This window comes from Tyto alba, unplaced genomic scaffold (assembly GCF_018691265.1).
Source record: "Tyto alba isolate M040663 unplaced genomic scaffold, T.alba_DEE_v4.0 Super-Scaffold_11, whole genome shotgun sequence".
Lineage (NCBI taxonomy): Eukaryota > Metazoa > Chordata > Aves > Strigiformes > Tytonidae > Tyto > Tyto alba.
Genome location: NW_024881273.1, coordinates 6,983,215 through 6,998,791, shown reverse-complemented (window position 1 = coordinate 6,998,791; position 15,577 = coordinate 6,983,215). Strand labels below are relative to the sequence as shown.

At 39.3% G+C, this 15,577-nt stretch overlaps 1 protein-coding gene across 7 annotated transcripts in view; it reads left to right on the top strand.

Moving 5' to 3' along the window:
- The window catches only part of SPTAN1 (spectrin alpha, non-erythrocytic 1), a 52,705-nt gene that overhangs the window by 32,249 nt on the left and 4,879 nt on the right, over positions 1-15,577 (top strand). For 4 of the 7 annotated variants that reach the window (XM_042786804.1, XM_033012035.2, XM_042786805.1 and 1 more), the window contains 24 exons: positions 868-915; positions 1,479-1,570; positions 1,964-2,108; positions 2,225-2,406; positions 2,587-2,686; positions 2,824-3,021; positions 3,124-3,270; positions 3,797-3,900; positions 4,039-4,201; positions 4,678-4,692; positions 6,423-6,554; positions 6,907-7,044; positions 7,363-7,467; positions 7,686-7,894; positions 8,737-8,857; positions 9,015-9,136; positions 9,685-9,817; positions 10,273-10,371; positions 10,695-10,854; positions 11,084-11,160; positions 11,320-11,529; positions 11,794-12,090; positions 12,593-12,705; positions 13,941-13,958. In XM_042786804.1, coding sequence (XP_042642738.1) covers positions 868-915; positions 1,479-1,570; positions 1,964-2,108; positions 2,225-2,406; positions 2,587-2,686; positions 2,824-3,021; positions 3,124-3,270; positions 3,797-3,900; positions 4,039-4,201; positions 4,678-4,692; positions 6,423-6,554; positions 6,907-7,044; positions 7,363-7,467; positions 7,686-7,894; positions 8,737-8,857; positions 9,015-9,136; positions 9,685-9,817; positions 10,273-10,371; positions 10,695-10,854; positions 11,084-11,160; positions 11,320-11,529; positions 11,794-12,090; positions 12,593-12,705; positions 13,941-13,958 — 3,128 coding nt within the window. The remainder of the gene's footprint in view (positions 1-867; positions 916-1,478; positions 1,571-1,963; positions 2,109-2,224; positions 2,407-2,586; positions 2,687-2,823; positions 3,022-3,123; positions 3,271-3,796; positions 3,901-4,038; positions 4,202-4,677; positions 4,693-6,422; positions 6,555-6,906; positions 7,045-7,362; positions 7,468-7,685; positions 7,895-8,736; positions 8,858-9,014; positions 9,137-9,684; positions 9,818-10,272; positions 10,372-10,694; positions 10,855-11,083; positions 11,161-11,319; positions 11,530-11,793; positions 12,091-12,592; positions 12,706-13,940; positions 13,959-15,577) is intronic. The other 3 variants (XM_042786806.1, XM_042786802.1, XM_042786803.1) reach the window with 2 other exon arrangements.

The following is a 15,577-nucleotide window of genomic DNA, read 5'->3' as shown; positions in this document are numbered from 1 at the left end:
ATGTGGGAAAACCAGATAAATATGCATTATTTTGACAGCATTGTAGAAAATGTAGGCATGTCAACAGGAATTGGTGATTTTTTTAATTATTTTTTTTTGCACAGATGTACACATGTACATTGAATTCTAAAAGTCTCATAGTAACTTAGCAAACTAAGAGTTCTCTGTATATATCTAAAAAGGGATAAATTGTGAAAGTAATCCGTCACTGTCAGAAAAGTAGATTGCATGTTGGAGGGAATTGGTTGTCATTTTTCTAATTAGCCTTCACCAATTTTGATGATGTTCTAGAAATATCTGGATTACTTGATAAACTGATTTTGGCAAAAAACTCAGCCAAAAGTTAAACCATTCGTGTGGTTTCTTTTTTTTTCTATCCCTATGACTAAGAGTTTGTTTTTGTTTTTTTTTTCATTTACTTATTGAATGTTCCTTTAAATTTTCTCTTCTTTGTCCTTATTAAGACTATTGTTTTTTTCAATTTACCCTAGCAAGATAGTACTCACTTGTAAATGTCTAACTATTCTTACTCTGATCTATACTACCTTAGGTATTTCAACTAATTATTCTTAGTTGCTTTTGTAATTTACTTACACTGATTTTCTTATTGGTTGCCTCTCTCATCTTAAGCAGTGTATTCAAAACACTGTTCTAAAGAATTATATAAAATTAAAGAATTCAACAGTTTTCATTGAAACCTTTAAAATCCAGGGGGTGTGTTTCTTCCTGCATTTTGTAGAGTTGTATTTTTGATCCAGGACAAGTTATTATAGATTTTTAACGAGTTTTCTTTCAGTCTGATATTGGCCCTGATTGGTTAGGGTTGATTTTAATGCTATGGTTTTTCATTTCTACCTTTTCATACAGTCTGCACGTTTGATGGTACACACAGTGGCAACCTTTCACTCAATAAAGGTAAAAATACAATTCTTTCTGAGCTGATTTAAAAGCCAAGAATGTTTCTTCTCCTACCTTTCCACAATCTTCATCTTTCATTACTCTTTATTAACCCTTTTGAATCAACTTATTGGAAGAAGTACTGACACATACAGCATTTACTTCTCAGGTTACATCAACATCTTATATACATAAAATCATTTGGGTTTGTATCTCAGGAGAAACCCTTAAAACTATTTTATTTAACTAGGCTACTTGAATTTGTGTATTCTTCCGTAATTAAGCAGAATATAGTAACCTTCATCTGTAGTGAAAAGCCAGTCTTGACTTTTCATTTATTTTATTGACTGCTTGACGAAGTAAAGCCTGTAAGAGCGGAGGTGAAGGGGTTGATGGCATGTGTACAAATTCCAGTAGAATAAAGAAGGTGTGGATAAGCAATGTGAACAAAACATCAAACAGAAAACTTGAGTAATCAATAACGTCATTCAGTGAGTCCAGCACGAGAGCTTTTTGAGTAAAGAGTAAGGCTATAAAACTGTGGTCTGCGGTACCAGTGGGGGGTTTTGTTTGATTTGCAGGAACTGAATGAACGCTGGAGATCTCTGCAGCAGTTAGCAGAAGAGCGAAGCCAGCTGTTGGGCAGTGCCCATGAAGTCCAGAGATTCCACAGGTGGGGTGTTTGTATCATATTTGGTCTTAATTCAGTAAAATGCTTGTCTATTAAGAGTTCTGAAATATAGTGGGACCTATTCTAAACAAATCATATTTCATCCCCCATCTTGTTTAGTGGAAGTTAGACAACCAGTGGTCCAACAAGAATTCTTTATATTCTTACTAGAAAAAGAAAGACTTATTGACATGAAAACATGGAATTGCTGTGGTCTTGGGAGGTCTGGATTACTGTCCTATTTTGCCAGAGTTCACTTGTGTCATCTTGGGAAATAATTTAATAGAACCATCAACTACATGAGCTTCTCTGGAAATTGGCAACCCACTAGGTGTCAGAGATCCTAATATGACCTCCATTTAAATTCTCCTTTTGCCTTCCCTTCACTGAAATCAGAGATGCTGATGAAACAAAAGAATGGATAGAGGAGAAGAATCAAGCATTAAATACAGACAACTATGGACATGACTTGGCCAGTGTGCAGGCTCTGCAGCGCAAGCATGAAGGCTTTGAGAGAGACTTGGCAGCTCTTGGAGACAAGGTGAGATTGTGAGGCGGATAAGCCCAAAATCTTTCTTTTTATCTAGCAGAAATGATTGAACTGTAGAAAAGATTCTTTTTGTCTCATTGTGTTTATTTCCCGTTCTCTAATTCTAGGTGAATTCTCTTGGTGAAACTGCCCAGCGTTTGATCCAGTCACATCCAGAATCTGCTGAAGATCTCCAAGAAAAATGTACTGAGTTGAATCAGGCTTGGAATAGTCTGGGGAAACGTGCTGACCAGCGCAAAGAGAAGCTTGGAGATTCTCATGACCTGCAGCGTTTCCTCAGTGACTTCAGGTAAAGATGCTGTTCTTCTCCCCATGCAATTTATCTGTCTGTTCTATTGTTAGTGAAATATATATGGCTTATTGTTCCACAGGAATATTTATGGGGAGGGTTCGAAAAAGGACTGTTTTTCCTCTTCTGACTTATTTCAGTGGAAGGAGGATAAAATTCTCTATTAATGTGTGTTCACAGGGACCTTATGTCTTGGATCAATGGAATCCGGGGCCTGGTCTCCTCAGATGAACTTGCAAAGGATGTGACTGGAGCTGAAGCTCTATTGGAAAGGCACCAGGTATGCAGAAGATCAGTGTGTATCATAAACATCAACAAATGTTTCTTTTTCTGACACTTTCCATTTAGAGTTCCAAAAATAGATCAGTTCCAGCTCGACTGTCTGTCTGTTTAGTAACGCATCTATGTACCTTGCAGGAACACCGCACTGAAATAGATGCAAGGGCTGGCACTTTTCAGGCATTTGAACAGTTTGGACAACAACTTCTGGCTCATGGACACTATGCTAGCCCAGAGATCAAGGAGAAACTGGATATTCTAGATCAAGAACGGACAGACCTAGAGAAGGCCTGGGTCCAGCGCAGGATGATGCTAGACCAGTGCCTAGAACTACAGGTAGTCTGCTGCATTTTAAAAAGAAAAATAATTCCTTCTTTCATAGTGATGAGCAGTGCTCTTGGTCTGTCTTTCTCATGCTTTGGAGTTTTTTCTCCCTAGCTGTTTCATCGGGACTGTGAACAAGCTGAAAACTGGATGGCTGCCCGAGAGGCTTTTCTAAATACAGAGGATAAAGGAGACTCCCTAGACAGTGTGGAAGCACTCATCAAGAAACATGAAGATTTTGATAAGGCAATCAATGTCCAGGTGAGGAGTGTAGCTGAAGTGAGGAGGAAATTGTTTAGTTCTTCTTATGCCAATTATTCACAGAAGAGGTTACTACCATGTACGGCTTTTAATGTTCAGTTCTAAACACTGAGCCATTTGGGATCTGGTGCAGAAGTTTTGAAGCAGCTAATGCAGATAGGGATGTATTTCACTGTCTACAAACAGTGTAGGAATAGTGGCAAGTATTTGTGTAAATCCCTTACGGATTTGAAATAACTATTTTAAATTTTTTTATGACAGAAAAAGGTATATTTTCAGTTTCTTGTAACAGAAGGCTGCTGGCCACCTTTAAAGTCCAATAGATACTTTTTTCTAAATGCCACAGGTGAAAGAAGTTGTGAAGTTGAACTCTCCAGTCCTGCAGGAGACTGACTTCCTTCACAGAGTCATATTTACAATAATGTACATTTTAAAGAAGAAAAAAAGTCTTGTTCTGTTGCAGATGTTGCTCATCACTTGGCTTTAAGGAACCACAGTTCTAATTTATGGCTTCTGTTTTAAATAGGAAGAGAAAATTGCTGTCTTGCAGTCTTTTGCTGACCAGTTGATCTCTGCTGATCATTATGCAAAAGGAGTCATTGCTAACAGACGCAATGAGGTTCTGGACAGGTCAGTATTGCCCTGTCAAGGTGGGATGCACATCCTGACTGAAAGAGAATGCTCTTTGGCAACATTTTGTAGCTGTTAAATGTGATGCCGTGTGCAGTCCTAGTTTTTCATTCCAGATATATATTTAATTGCTTACAGGTGGCTTCGTCTGAAAGCTCAAATGATTGAAAAGAGATCAAAGCTTGGAGAGTCTCAGACACTCCAGCAGTTCAGTCGTGATGTGGATGAAATAGAAGCTTGGATCAGTGAAAAACTCCAAACTGCAAGTGATGAGTCATATAAGGATCCCACAAATATCCAGGTGAATAAGTTTCTCTGCTCAAAAAAACAAAATTTAATTTTTAACTTTGCAAAGCATACTCTGTTTTGAAAAAATATGCTCAGGAGTTCTTGTTCAGTGATAACAGAATAATACACCATGTTGGACATGGTCTCTGTTTAACAAGGAGAAAATGGAAGTTACATTATCCATGAAACAAGACCCAAAATAGAACTCACTTGGTAATTATTGATGCATGTAATTAATAAGATAAGTGGTATCTGCAGCAGCAAGTGTCCTCAAGAAACCCTTTGATAGTGAATCTATCTTTCTCCCCGCATCTAGATAATAAAATATGGAGGTGGAGTTCTTGGGTCTCATCTGTCTTATGTTCTAAAATGTCAAGTCTCATTTATTTTTCAGTATTAAGGAATAATTAGTTAGTTACTTCTTGTTTTAATACTGGTTTATGAAGTAGTATGAATGCACTGAACTACTTCTCTCAATCTGTTTTATAGCTTTCCAAACTGCTGGTAAGTAGTTTGGACTAGCCCTGGTATGTGAATATGTCTTCTTTGTATGGCTTATGTGTGAGCACAAGGTCTGGTTGCAATCTGTTGCTCCATCCATCAGTTCATGCAATCTCTTTGTTTTCTATTAGTTCTTGACCTACATCCAGGTACAGCTATTGATCTTCATGTTACGGATGTGGCGCTTTTGTTAATGCCTATTCAGCATCATTTGTTTATGTATTCGTTTTGCAGGTGTTCTGCATGATCTGTTTAATTTGTGGTGCAGCAGTGATGTAGTTCAGTGGAGTTTTTTAGGAGTTAGCCTATAGAAAAATGGGTTTCTATCCTAATTTTTCAGAAACTTGGTTATTGGGCCTGTCATCCTCCTGTCTGGATCTTCAGTAGTGATGATTTAACACATGACATAATGCCAACTGTTTTAGCTTGAGTTTGTAGAATCAAATGCTGAAGAAGGAGGATTCAATAAAATGATAGACCTAGATGTCTTAGTTCTGACAGCAGTAGCATAGAAGGGAATAATATAGAAAGAACACTCCAGAAAAAGTTAAAATGGAGTAAAATGAGGATGTATGGAAGGAGAAGACAGAACAAAGAAAGGAGAAGGTAGCTACAGTAAGAAAGGAAAGAATTATTGTTTGTCACTTAGGCTATGGTACATTTTATAGATATATATATTTTATTTTTTTAGTCAAAAAAAATAGTATTTTGTATTAAATCAAAAGGCTTGTCTGGGATTTGTTGTCATGACAATTATATGGAGATACGCAATTGGCAGCTTTTTAATTGAATTTTACATGTTGGTAAATCTAGCTTTGAAGGATATGTTTTTATAATCTCAGCATTCAGGATTAACAGTTCCCAAAATAAAGCAGTTCATGCAGAATTTCTCATGCCAGCGCTATAGTATTTTCCATCTTTTATTTTTAATCTAGTATTTCCTTTCATTCCATTCTCTCAGGGCACTGTAATACCCATGTCCAATGTTACTAGCATTTCCAGTTAATACTTGTAAATTCTGTCTTGTCATTGTTGTGCTATTGTTATCTTCCTAGTGGGTGGATGGATCATGTATATATGAGAGAACTGCATACTTCCTCCCACATCAAGGCTCCTATTGTTCTCATGGTGCTCTCAACTCAGTAAAGAAAATTTTTTAATAAATGATATAGTTATTTTTATAGAGGTTTTGGGGTATTGAATCATTAATATATAATGTGGCCATGTATAACTGACTAATATCAAAAATGTGCAGAAAGCAGATAGGCTGCAGCAGTGATTTAATTACCTATAGATTAGGAAGAGGAATAGAAATTTGTGAAATTACTATAGTAGTAGAAAGGATGATCTACTGTGCTTCTGCCTAGGGTATGTGTCATTGCTGCTTTTCAGAGGTGATGGCATTGGAAATGAGAAAGCTTTACTTGAGTAACAGATAAACTTAATGCAAGAAAAGTTGCACGGGCATCTGTAAAATGCAGAAGATGTCTGAGTTATATGTATCAGCTCAGTGACGGTTTTGCTAGGTCAAAGCTTGATTGTTTCTCAGATTAATGAGAGTTACTATTTGAGTGAATGATAAGTATTCTTCCTGAGAGAGAGAACTTTAGATCAGGCTATATACAAACTTCTTTATGTATGTCGACAACACTTCCACTGTCCTCTCGGCCCATGAGAACAATTTTGGAGCCTTTCGTCCAGTCTCTTAACAGTTTTGCTTTTGTCGTATTCAGAGCAAACACCAGAAACACCAAGCCTTTGAAGCTGAGCTCCATGCCAATGCGGATCGGATCCGTGGAGTCATTGATATGGGGAACTCGCTGATTGAAAGAGGAGCGTGTGCTGGCAGTGAGGATGCTGTGAAGGTAGGTACAACTCCTAGAAGTTTTGCTTAGTTTTTGCTTTGAGAAGTGTTTGGATAATTGGGGGAGGAGAGCATCCCTCAAAACCAAATCTTGTTTTATAGACACTTTTCTCTTTCAGTTCCAAAGTAGAAATCAGGGTAATCATTCTCATTTGTTCTCAAGGGTGAGAAGTTTTTCAATCCTATGATTGGGATGTAAAAGTTGAACTGAATTATAGCTAGGCAGCATGAAATAGTGACTTTGTAATTTGTGTATAGGGAATCAAAAGTCAAACTTGCACAATATTCTGGGTTTGCATTATCAGAATTTATGTTTTTAGTTTGTAGCATTTATCGTTTCCATTTTATAACAGGCACGCCTAGCTGCCCTGGCTGACCAATGGCAATTCCTGGTACAGAAATCAGCAGAGAAGAGTCAGAAACTGAAAGAAGCTAATAAGCAACAGAATTTCAATACTGGAATCAAGGACTTTGATTTCTGGCTTTCAGAGGTAACCGAGATGGGTATTACTGAATTACAGGACTTGTTTTTCTAATTTTTGATTCCCTTTGCGGAAGATAGATTTTTGTGGAGCACAGTCCACCTTTGACCAAGTCTAAATTTATTTTGAAAAAATCTTTAGTATGACTAAAAATCTTGTGAATGCCTTTATGTTATTGTTTATAAATAGTGAGGTGAGAATAGCTTATCCGTGCTGTAGAAAATTGAGAAGAGAATTAATTTGCAGAGTTTTAAAGACATTATAATTTCAAGGGTTTTGTGAAAACACAACTTGTTGTTCTTTCCCTTTTTCCTTCCCCACTCCCAGGTGGAGGCTTTGTTGGCATCTGAAGACTATGGGAAGGATTTGGCATCAGTTAACAACCTTCTGAAGAAACACCAATTACTGGAAGCTGATATATCTGCTCATGAGGTATTGCTTCCTCTTTTAGTTTTGGAAGTCGTAGTAACCAGCAAATTCTGCAGATACCCCTTCAATATCTGCTGCTTGACACTTGTTGAACACTTGTTTAAACATGTTTTCTTAATAAAAACTGTGACTCTGCACAGCAGTCACATTATTTATAGTGACATAACAAATACAGAAATAAAATCCAAGCAATTCACACACTTTTTTACCCACATCTCCAGGATCGTCTGAAGGACCTGAACAGTCAGGCTGATAGTTTGATGACCAGCAGTGCTTTTGATACATCCCAAGTAAAGGATAAACGTGAGACCATTAATGGGCGCTTTCAGAGGATTAAGAGTATGGCAGCTGCCCGCCGGGCAAAGCTGAACGAGTCCCACCGTTTGCATCAGTTTTTCCGTGATATGGATGATGAGGAGTCCTGGATCAAGTGTGTATTTTGGAAGTTTGAGGCTCTGACATGGGTGCATGTGCTTGCTGCCGGCTTGCTAACAGCATTCGTAGTCTGTAGTGTGGTTTTGTAGCTTGCCCCTTCCGCAAGTACATGTCTCTACAAGAAACCCTGTTTACATGTCAGTCAAGGAAAGCTGTATCCAAACAGCTTCAGCACTAGCTTGCATGTGGGTTCTTATCTGCAGTTTTCTTTGGTCAAACCCCAAGAAGGAAAGCTCCATACTGGAAAAACTAATGCTGTTTAGACCTGGACCAGATAACTAAAATTTTACTCTACTCTTTTTGGGAAAGTTCCTAGTGAAAATTCAGACTTTACTTTTTCAGTCTGAAGTACTTCTGTTTGTTTGTTTGTTCCATCCAGTTCTAGCAATTAATCAAATGCTCTTTCTGTATTGGTGTTAGTATCTTGGGAGGAGGGAAAGAAGTGAGACTGACTGAAAGCGTTCAACTTAGGGCATGTTTTTTGCTGTGCTTGTAAAATAAAAAAATATAATTGGACCACAGTGGGTAAACTTGACAAAAGGTACCTCTCTCAAATGAAAAACAATACAGAGAAACTCTGTCCTTCACAGAGAAATGATGGGCTGTCTGTCACCTTCTTTCTTTCCCCTACACATTACTCCTGACTGTGCTGCCAGGAGCTAGCTGCTGTTTGCTGATAACTCATGTAGACAGTATTTTACATCCAAAATTTCTGTGCTATGAGGAGCATTTCCTTATTTGCAGTAGTTTGTTGTTGTGGGGGGTATTTTTGGGTCAGGTTTGACCTATAGAAGTAATGTTCAAATTTTTTGTTTTTCTTCTTTCCCTTGAATTTAGAGAGAAGAAACTTCTGGTTAGCTCAGAGGACTATGGCAGAGACCTAACCGGTGTGCAGAACCTTAGGAAAAAACACAAGCGCTTGGAAGCAGAATTAGCTGCCCATGAACCTGCTATCCAGGTAAATGCCTCTGTCCTTGACAGATCAGTCTATAAGTGGCATCCTTCTTGCTTATGGCAAATATGAAAGCCAGTAATAGGTTTGCTGGTACCCAAATAGAATGCTTAAGAACAGAGCAAGTGATGTTCCAGTAACTGTGTGTTTCTCTGCTTCGCAGGGTGTTCTAGACACTGGTAAGAAGCTTTCAGATGATAACACAATTGGAAAGGAAGAGATACAACAGAGACTGGCTCAGTTTGTGGATCACTGGAAAGAGTTAAAGCAGTTGGCAGCTGCTAGGTGTGTGAGGTTTTTTTGTAAAATTCAGTATTAATTAAAACAGTCACGTGGACTCGTAATAGCTGGATTTACTGAATTTCAGGGGTTTAGGGTATGGGTCATTAGTTGGTAATATGATGTAACAGCACATCAGTGGTGACAGACTCCTGGAGACTATTGAAAAGAGTTTTAGTGATAATGTTCCTCAGTAGAAAAATGAGGGTTTTTTTGATGTGTGCTGTGTTTAGCTTTTTCTTGCACCAGTTAGAAACTATAGACTCGAAAATAACTGGCCTTAATCCACTACCAGGATGTGTTTTTGAATAGAAGCTGTTGGGAGAAAAATACTCTTTTTAGTCCTTGAGTGGCTATAGGCTTTGTGGCCCAGGGAATTTCTAGAGCTGTAGACATTGCAGTGTGCTGCTGAAGAAGTGAAGTGTAAATGGTTGCGTGTTTAGGGTTCAGTCTCTGCACTTAGGTTTTCTGCTGCTGTAATTTGGTTTTACATCTTGTATCTCAAAGCCATAAAGCAGCACTGTGGCTAATTTTACCTTTCCTTTCCCATACAGAGGTCAGCGTCTGGAGGAGTCTCTGGAGTACCAGCAGTTTGTAGCAAATGTTGAGGAAGAAGAAGCCTGGATCAATGAGAAAATGACATTGGTAGCCAGTGAGGATTATGGGGACACCCTTGCTGCTATCCAGGTATGGAGAAAGTTGTCACCTCTTTGTTGTTCTTGTTGCATTATTGTTGGTTAGAGCTTAAGGACAGTTCTTGAACTGTCTTTCCAATTTAGAGGTTATTGTTGGATCCTTTTGAAGGCCTATCTTGTAAAAAAACATTAATTCATTTTATAAAAACATCCCAAATATGTTATTTCCTGTATAAATTACTTGCAATTTAGTGTGTCTTTGTGTTTCTTGACCCCTCGTGGGCAGTCCTGGTTAATTCAGTTGGCTGAATTTACATTGGAAGTCAGTATCAGTCTCCTGTTGTCCACGGAAAAACAGCAAGTTATGCTAACCAGCTAAGATTAATAGTTTTTGTCAGAAAAAGTTTATGCTAGCTGATTTAGAACAATAAATTATTTTAATTTTTTTATTTGTAAGAAATGGTGAGAAATTACTTTTAAAAGTGACTCTGTGTCTCGTATTTGCAGGGCTTGCTGAAAAAGCATGAAGCATTTGAGACTGATTTCACTGTCCACAAAGACAGAGTGAACGATGTTTGTGCTAACGGAGAGGATCTCATTAAAAAGGTGAGCATAAACTGGTTAAAACAAAACAAAACAAAAAAAAAAAAAAAAAAAAAACCTTCAAAGGCTACCCAGGACATTTTCATGTCAAAGTGTACTTACTGTTCTCTGTGGATTGATTTGTCATCTCCTGAAAAGAGCTCTTACTCGTTTTTTGAGGCTGTATAAGCTCTTGGTGTTAACTGCTTTCAAAGCTATTTCTTGGGCAGTGCATTGAGAACAAAATCTTTCAGTTGAAGTCCTTGCTCTGTCACCAACTTACTGGATGCCTTGGAAGACCTTAAGATCACATGGCATGCATTTATTTTTTTTCTCCTGTCATGTAGAACAATCACCACGAGGAGAACATTACTGCCAAGATGAAGGGCCTCAGAGGCAAGGTGTCAGATCTGGAGAAAGCAGCAGCTCAGAGAAAAGCCAAACTAGATGAGAACTCTGCCTTCCTCCAGTTCAACTGGAAAGCAGATGTAGTGGAGTCATGGATAGGTATGTTCTATACTGGGACACAATACCCTGTCACAAAGAAACTGAAATGCTCCTTCATGTCAAAAGATCTCATGTAGCTTCTTGCTTGCTGTTGTAACAAGCAGACCTAAACCCAAAGTAATCAGCAGTGCTATGCCTGATTTATTCTTTTGGGGTAACCTAATTTGGAATAGAGGGAATATTTGATACAGAGGTTGACATTTTTAGTGAATTTGTTTCATTTTTCCAGGTGAGAAGGAAAACAGTCTGAAGACAGATGATTATGGACGTGACCTCTCTTCTGTGCAAACACTACTCACCAAACAGGTTAGTGCTAATGCTGCTTCAACCCCTTGAGTGGTGGAGGGGACAGGTGAACTCTTTGGGAATGCACAAGGATTTAGTATTTGTTTGAACTATATGCAGGATATTGGAATGCTTAAATAAAAATACAATCTAAAATATTTTGCTCTTTTAATCCTTTAGGAAACTTTTGATGCTGGACTTCAGGCTTTCCAGCAGGAAGGAATTGCAAACATCACTGCACTGAAAGACCAGCTGCTCGCAGCCAAACACATCCAGTCAAAGGCCATTGAGGCTCGGCATGCCTCCTTGATGAAACGCTGGAACCAGCTACTTGCTAATTCTGCTGCCAGGAAAAAGAAACTCTTGGAGGCTCAGGAGCATTTCAGAAAGGTGAGTGGCCAAACCATGGGGCTACAAAAATATAATTGTTCTATTTGAAAAAAAACATACAACACTTGCAACTTCTGTAGATTTTTCATTTGCAGCTAATGATTATAGAGATCCTGGAGACTTATCATAAGAATTTTTTAAATGCTTGCAAGAAATAAGTAATAACGTGCATCAGTGATATCTTGCCTTTAATTACAGATCAACTTATAGAGAATATTTGCATTACTGCATAACTGAACAACTGGATTGTTTTCTTTTTTCAAGGTTGAGGATCTGTTCCTGACTTTTGCAAAGAAGGCATCTGCCTTCAACAGTTGGTTTGAGAATGCTGAAGAGGACCTGACAGATCCTGTGCGCTGTAACTCGCTGGAAGAAATCAAAGCACTGAGAGAAGCTCACGATGCTTTCCGTTCTTCACTTAGTTCTGCCCAAGCTGACTTCAACCAACTGGCAGAGCTTGATCGCCAGATCAAGAGCTTCCGTGTGGCCTCTAACCCATATACTTGGTTCACTATGGAGGCTCTTGAAGAAACCTGGAGGAATCTGCAGAAAATTATCAAGGCAAGTCAGAGAGAGAAAGACTCTTTTCATAGCTTATGACCTTTCAAGTCTTCCCTGGAAGTTGTCCTCCAAGATAATCAGTACAAGAGTTTGTCACTATTCTGCAGATGGAAATATCTCAAAATGTGTGAGCAAGGACGACATTTCCATTAGCTATAAACTCGTACTACTGTCCGTTGTCTTCATGGTCTTCCATTTGCAATCTTTCAAAAGACAAAGCATGTGTGCCTTGCTGCTTAATTATAAAATAAGTTTAATGTCCATGCTATGCAGTAAAATAACTGCTGGTTCAGTTCAGTTCTAATTCTCAATACCTTCAGTAGGAACGTTTTGTGGTGTCATCTGAGATGATTTTGTCTAGATATCAGGGACATGCTTTAAGCAGTCAGTCTTGTTTTGAGCTTCAGAACTGTGATGGCATGCAGCTCTTAGTTTTTGCTTTTTATTACAGGATGAGGGCAATCACCTTATTTTTCTGAAATTATTTTTGTTCATTTGTCAGGAACGTGAGTTGGAGCTGCAGAAAGAACAGCGAAGGCAAGAAGAAAATGACAAATTGCGCCAGGAATTTGCTCAGCATGCAAATGCTTTCCATCAGTGGATTCAGGAGACCAGGTATAGTTTGTCTTTATAGGAGTTGCCCTTAGAGAATTCCTCAGCTAATACTTGTACCCACGATACAAAAAGCTAATATTTGTAACAGAGAGACCTTATAGCAGCCTTCCAGTACTTACAGGGGCCTTTAGGAAAGGTGAGGAGGGACTCTTTATCAGGGGTTGTAGAGATAGGACGAGGAGTAACAGTTTTAAGCTGGCAGAGGGTAGATTTAGATTAGATGTAAGGAAGAAATTCTTCCCCATGCAGGTGGTGAGGCGCTGGCCCAGGGTGCCCAGAGCAGCTCTGGCTGCCCCCTCCCTGGAAGGGTTCAAGGCCAGGTTGGACTGGGCTTTGGGCAACCTAGGCTGGGGGAAGGTGTCCCTGCCTGGGGCAGGGGAGTGGGACTGGATGGTCTTTAAGGTCCCTTCCAGCCCAAACCATTCAAGGACTCTGTGATCCATCCTACATCTCTTTGGTCCAAGTTCTAAATGTCTCCTGCTGCAAAACGGCTATTCAGGACTTGTTCATTTTCTGCAGTTGGGATTTGAGGGAGGCCCTGTTAGCCACAGGGAAGAGGAAATCCCTGAAACACCAGACTCTAAAAATGTTTATGTTTCTGAATTCATTTTTCCTGCGGTAATTCCAGTAATCCAGGACTTTGCTGTGCTCCAGTTGTTCCTGAACTAGTCTGCCACACAGCTGGGGGAGTGGGGAGCAAATAGCTCAAAGCAGACTGTGTGAAGTGCCAGTGGCGTTTCTGTTAATTCTCCTTTTGCATTGAATAGTACATTAGGAATCTCCCTAGAATTTCAGTAGAGAAAGAAGCTGAGAAAAAAGCTTGAGACTACTTTGTAACCACTTACCTGGGGTGCTGTCTAATAATATGCTTGCCTAGAGAGAGGGAGTAAAGATTTAACAACTGCGTTAAAAATAAAAAATCTCAAGTCAAGAATTGCAGTGAACTGAAGAACATGTTTCTAGAAAACAGAGGTAACCCTGCTCAGAGAGTGCTGTTAGCCAATTCTGATGCACTCTGGTTGTGGTTCAGAGGAGGTGAGTTCTGTTTTCATGTAATCCTGTGATTCTGTGTCTCTGTGTGTTTACAAATAGTTCTGTATGTGTCTTCATGAAATAATGAAATATAAATACAATTTTTAACTTTCTGATGTTTGCTTCCCACCCAAATCTCTGTCCCTCTCTTACTGTCTTGTCTCTGTCCTGCTGCCTGATGTTTGGATCTTCACATTCTACAGGACTTACCTGCTAGATGGGTTAGTATTGAATTTTATATCTTTAAAAATTTGGTGACGTGTTTTGCTCTGTCTGTGTGTTTTCTTCTGTCATTACATTGCTTGTGAAAGCTGTGCTGAAAACCCCTTTTATTTGAAAAGAGCCATTTGTGGCTGAGGTGCGCAGACACAGGAGACAAGATTTTGGAGTAGATTAAGTGTAAACCAGTAGAAACATAACAACTTCCTAGTCAAAAGCAGAAGAAATCAGTAATGGGTAGCCACTGGCATACCAAGAAACTTCTGTTCTTGCTTTCTCTCAGGGCTTGCACAGGAAAAGACTCTTAATGTGATGAGATATGGGAGAGCGTAGAAGAGTTTGCCTTTGGAAAACAGCTGACATTTCCTAGTTTTCCAACATTCAGAGACTTGCTTAGTGAAATAAACTTTTCCATTATAACTGTTCTCAGAACAATTAAAGCTCCAAAGTGTTGTCTGGTTTTGGTAAGGAGGAGGGAAGATTCCTATGGAGAAGCTTTAGTGAAATTATGTATCTTAAAACTCTGTAGTACGCAAATTTGAACTGCCCATTTTTTAATCTGCTGCATAACCAGGCCCCACAGATGATATCCCTGATAGGAGAAAACAAAACCTTCCAACATGAGCCCCCGGACTTGCTGCATTTGCAGACAGTCTGCCTGCTGGTTTAAGTCTGCTTTGTGTCCCTGGGAATAGTTCTGATGAGGACGCATGCTGGTCATTTCTCAAGAAGTGGAAAGGAAATAACAAGATCTTTAAATGTCTTCAGACTGCCAAACCCTCTGACAGCGCGTCTGTCCATTTAAATTTCTTCCGCATTAAAAGTCTGCAGCACAAGGGAAGCTTTGTAATGAGACATAATGTAAAATGCTAACAAACAGTGTATGGGCCCGGTGCAGAGGCCCGTGCGTCAGCCCTGTGTAACGTGCTGGGGGGGCGGCAGGGGCCCCTCTTCTAAGAGAGAAGGCTTTTCATAATAAAAGGGTGGAATCTTCGCAGATAACTGTGCTTCTTATTTGCTCTGTAATGATCACAGTGTCTTGTGTTCTGTTGTTTCTGCCAGATAAAAATAATTTGCCCCGTTTTTGTTGTACAGTTTAATGGAACCAAGCAGATTTTCCTGGAACGGATGCTGAATTCTCTGCTCCTTTGTAAAGTGGTGTTGTAGATTAGTTCTGGTATCCAAGAACGAGAGAACAGAAAGGGGCCATTTACTGAAAGACATAGGGTCAGAGTTCGAGATCACTATGCCAAGTTCTTTTGTTGAACAAATTACAGAAGGCTGCTGATATGCCGGGCAGTTTGACCTTAATTCTGCATCAATAGATTAAAACCCCAGATTTAGCTCAGAGAGGCATTGGCTGTGCTTAGCCTTCCTTGGCAAGAGGGCCGGCAGAGCTTCAGCGAAGTTTTGAGATAAAAGTTGCCACGCATATACCTTGCTTTTCAGTGTGCTGTAGCTGCTTGTGTGCACCCAGCACTGCCTGGAGGAGATTTTCTTTGGGGAGGGGAGGAAGAATTTGGAGTTCAGGAAGAAGAATGCCTTTAAAGAATCTGTAGACGAGTTAACTGCAATTTGTCTCTTTGTGAGATTCACTTTTTTGTGACTTACATGAAAATAG